This window comes from Pygoscelis adeliae, unplaced genomic scaffold (genome assembly GCF_000699105.1).
Source record: "Pygoscelis adeliae isolate BGI_AS28 unplaced genomic scaffold, ASM69910v1 Scaffold277, whole genome shotgun sequence".
NCBI lineage: Eukaryota > Metazoa > Chordata > Aves > Sphenisciformes > Spheniscidae > Pygoscelis > Pygoscelis adeliae.
In genome coordinates, this window is record NW_008825218.1 from 1,050,090 (window position 1) to 1,053,322 (window position 3,233).

Consider the following 3,233-nt stretch of genomic DNA (forward strand, 5'->3'; position numbering starts at 1 on the left):
CTGGAAACAATTGAGATTTTTCCAGAGCTCCAATATCTTCTCTTCCTCATTTGGGAAAGTTATGTTTTCTGGAACTTGATGAACCATTCTTTCCCAGCAACGACCAAGTAGAGAAAAGAATAAATATTGAACAGAAGTGAGAAAAAAACGACTTCATGAAGACAATTTATTGTCTTACAAATCCATGTCACCAAACCACATCTCAGTTTTTCAAAGAGCTTGATTCAGTGTAGACATGGAAGCAAGCACTACATTCTAAAAGAAAGCCTAATAATTTTGACAGACTAGCACCAAAATTTTGTAACAGGAAAAGGATTCTCCATTCACTCAACTAGGGTTGTTCATTTTTTATTACGCTTTTATTTTTGTTTCCTATAGAAAACAGTCAAAGGGCAAATTATTTTTTGGTTACAGGTTTGGGTGTTGGTTGGGTGTTTTTTTTTTTTTAGGAAAAGTTTCCAAGTTCAAACTGACCTTTCAGCATCAGCTAGTGAACTAGTGAGACTTACTTTAAGTGCAGGAGCTACAACTAGTGAAGAGGCGCCTCCTTTTCACTGTACACCTTTTCCTACCATTTAAAGGTTTAAAACAGTGTTTTTCTATCTAGCTAGGCCACCATTCTCAGATGCTCCTAAAAGCAGCCAGGCTTCAGATAGCATAGTCTAAACACATTGCAATGGAAGATGAACATGCGGGGAAGAATTCAAACAACCAGATGAGGAAAAAGATCAAAGACCTCAACTGTGCATCCTGAAAAGCTCTAACTTCCAGACTACTGGCAAAACTACTAGTCTCTTTCTAGGCTCTTTTTTTTTTTTTTCCCTCTTCAGTTTTACAAGTATGTCAAAACTAAGCTACAAGGGGCTACTTCTTGCTGGCCATTTCCTGAAGGTCTTTTTTCATTTGGTGGGTTTTGGCCACAAGAGCCCAAAGCCATTCTTCAATTCTAGGTAAGTCAACAAAAATCACTACAAGCAAAATTATGTGCGAGCTTTCTTCACAACACAGGGAAGAGAATTCTCAACATCATTAGAAATACACAATAGAGCTGCCTGGTGTTCCAGACCTGCTACAAGATTCAAAGGGGTCACATTTCAACAAAAGGCTACAGCAAGCACTAAGCAAAAGCTCTGTGGAATAGGGATATTTAAGACAGGAGTTCCATAACAGAAGAAAACTGGTTATGAAGGTTATAACAAATGACTGCAGAGAAGAAACAGCTTCTCCCACCTCTAACTTTAGTGCTGCTGCTCCTTAGCACTTACACCAAAACAAGCTGAACACTACACGTTAGCCTCAAGTTTTGCTTAGCATTGTAGAATTACGAGCAATGGCACAAGGACTGAGTCTTCTGATTTACTCAGGTTTGTCAAATAGCAACCATAAGCAGCAACAAATGCAAACACATGAAGACATGCTGCTTGGTAGCGCTAAAGTTCCAAAACACTTACTTAAATGAAACCCAGAATACCATAGAACTTGCTAGCTCAATGCTTGAATCCATATGAAAAAACATGCCCCAAAATGAAACCTACAGACAAATTCCACCATTCATAATTTTTGTATTAATGACAGAACATTCTCCCCACTAATAAACCCGAATTATCAAATAAGACAAGAAGTGCATGGAGAAACCCACAACCTGGTACACAGGTGACACAGCAGCTGGAGGGGACATCATGAGCTGACAAGGAGCACATGGACAGGGCCTGGATGTATTCTTAAAAAGGTAATAACCAGTCTTAGCACATTAAGTTACAGTACATGCAACTTGTACAAGAGTTTTCATCATCGTATCTCAAAGCACTAATTAGACCATGCCACTTCTCAGTAATTTGATCACAGCACCGGAGACAATGGAGATGATAAAAGAATCCAGCCTTAAAGCTTATTTCCTGCAAGCCAGCTGACTTGAGAAGAGGACTAAGGATCCACACATTTTACTTAGATAAAGCTCAGCCTTCACGATTTAGTGATAACTGCAAAGGTTTTGGCAACTGGTCCAGCTGTCAAGTCCCCATAATCTAATAAATTAAATACATGTCAGTTTAGTCTGTAACTGTGACCGGGCTATGGAAGCTGCTCACATATCACAGACTCCATGCGTAAATCACAGTATCACTTTTGGCCCATTTCTACCAACTGAAGCACTGTATGCACAAACCAGTGTCCAGTAACCACAGGGCACAAATTCATAGACACTCTTATCAATATTACAAGAGAAGTTTATTATGTCAGAATTAGAAGGAAAAAAAAATTACTGATGAGAATTAATATGTAACCGTCACTACAGGTCAGTTTTTTCAAGTTACAGAACTGAATTTTAAACTGATTGACTTAAAAGACAAACCACATTTAAAAATTTATCTATGGCTCAACCTCAGCTGAGCAAAAAGCAAAGACTTCTGTGTTCAGTAAAAGCATAATCAGTTTACAGACCAAGATAGGAATAATCCCATATACCTACAGCAAAAAAAGTTCATTACTATAAGCAACCTAGGTATTTTAAATAAGAAAAAATCAAGGACAACTCATTACTTTCAACACAGACTGAGTGAAAACATCACAAGTTATGTTACAGACATTATTACACAAATGCATCTAATAAAACAACACTTTTGGACAAGACTGCAAATTTACACACAGATTAGTAAACACAAGGGGTTTTTTTTTTGCTTTCTTGTTTCTCTATTCATTTTCTGCTGACAAGAAGTATTCAAGTTTAAGCCAATGCACCGCTGGGGAACTTTTTTTTTAAAGTACACTCACTTTTTCTAAAAGATAATAACATTCAATAGGAAAGGCGTCAAAGTTTGTAGATTGTACTACAGCAGGCTCAAACTTAGGCTGGGCTTTTTATCTAGAAGAAAAAAATAAACAAGCATTAAAACCATAAAAGCAAGGCAGAATGTGGTTTTTTTCATATTAAAACAAAAAAAAAAATCAGTATTTAATTTATCAATAAAAATGCCACTATGAAGGAAGTAAACCAGTATTTCAGAAATGCGTTGGCCTTAACATATATCACATATAGATAGATTATTAAAACAAAGTAGACTTCAAGATACTACTCATTTTGTTGACTGAGAAACTGAAAAGATAAAGAACCAGCATGAACTAAAAGCACACAAAAGGTCTCCTAATTTCAAGGGGTTTATGATCAGTCTCTTATCCTTGTTCCAGTCACCTTCCCCCACAAACTATTCTATATAAGAGACCTATGCACAAGCTTC

The 3,233-nt window shown here is 36.9% G+C and overlaps 1 protein-coding gene across 1 annotated transcript in view; it reads right to left on the minus strand.

Moving 5' to 3' along the window:
- IARS (isoleucyl-tRNA synthetase) overlaps nt 1–2,851 on the minus strand; it is a 110,981-nt gene extending 108,130 nt beyond the window's left edge. Inside the window, exons 1-2 of the mRNA XM_009329264.1 lie at nt 2,770–2,851; nt 1–88 (exon numbers count right to left, since the gene is read on the minus strand). The exon at nt 1–88 is cut by the window's left edge and continues 32 nt beyond it. Coding sequence (XP_009327539.1) covers nt 1–87 — 87 coding nt within the window. The 5' untranslated portion in view covers nt 88; nt 2,770–2,851. The remainder of the gene's footprint in view (nt 89–2,769) is intronic.
- Between the last annotated feature and the right edge of the window lie 382 nt (nt 2,852–3,233).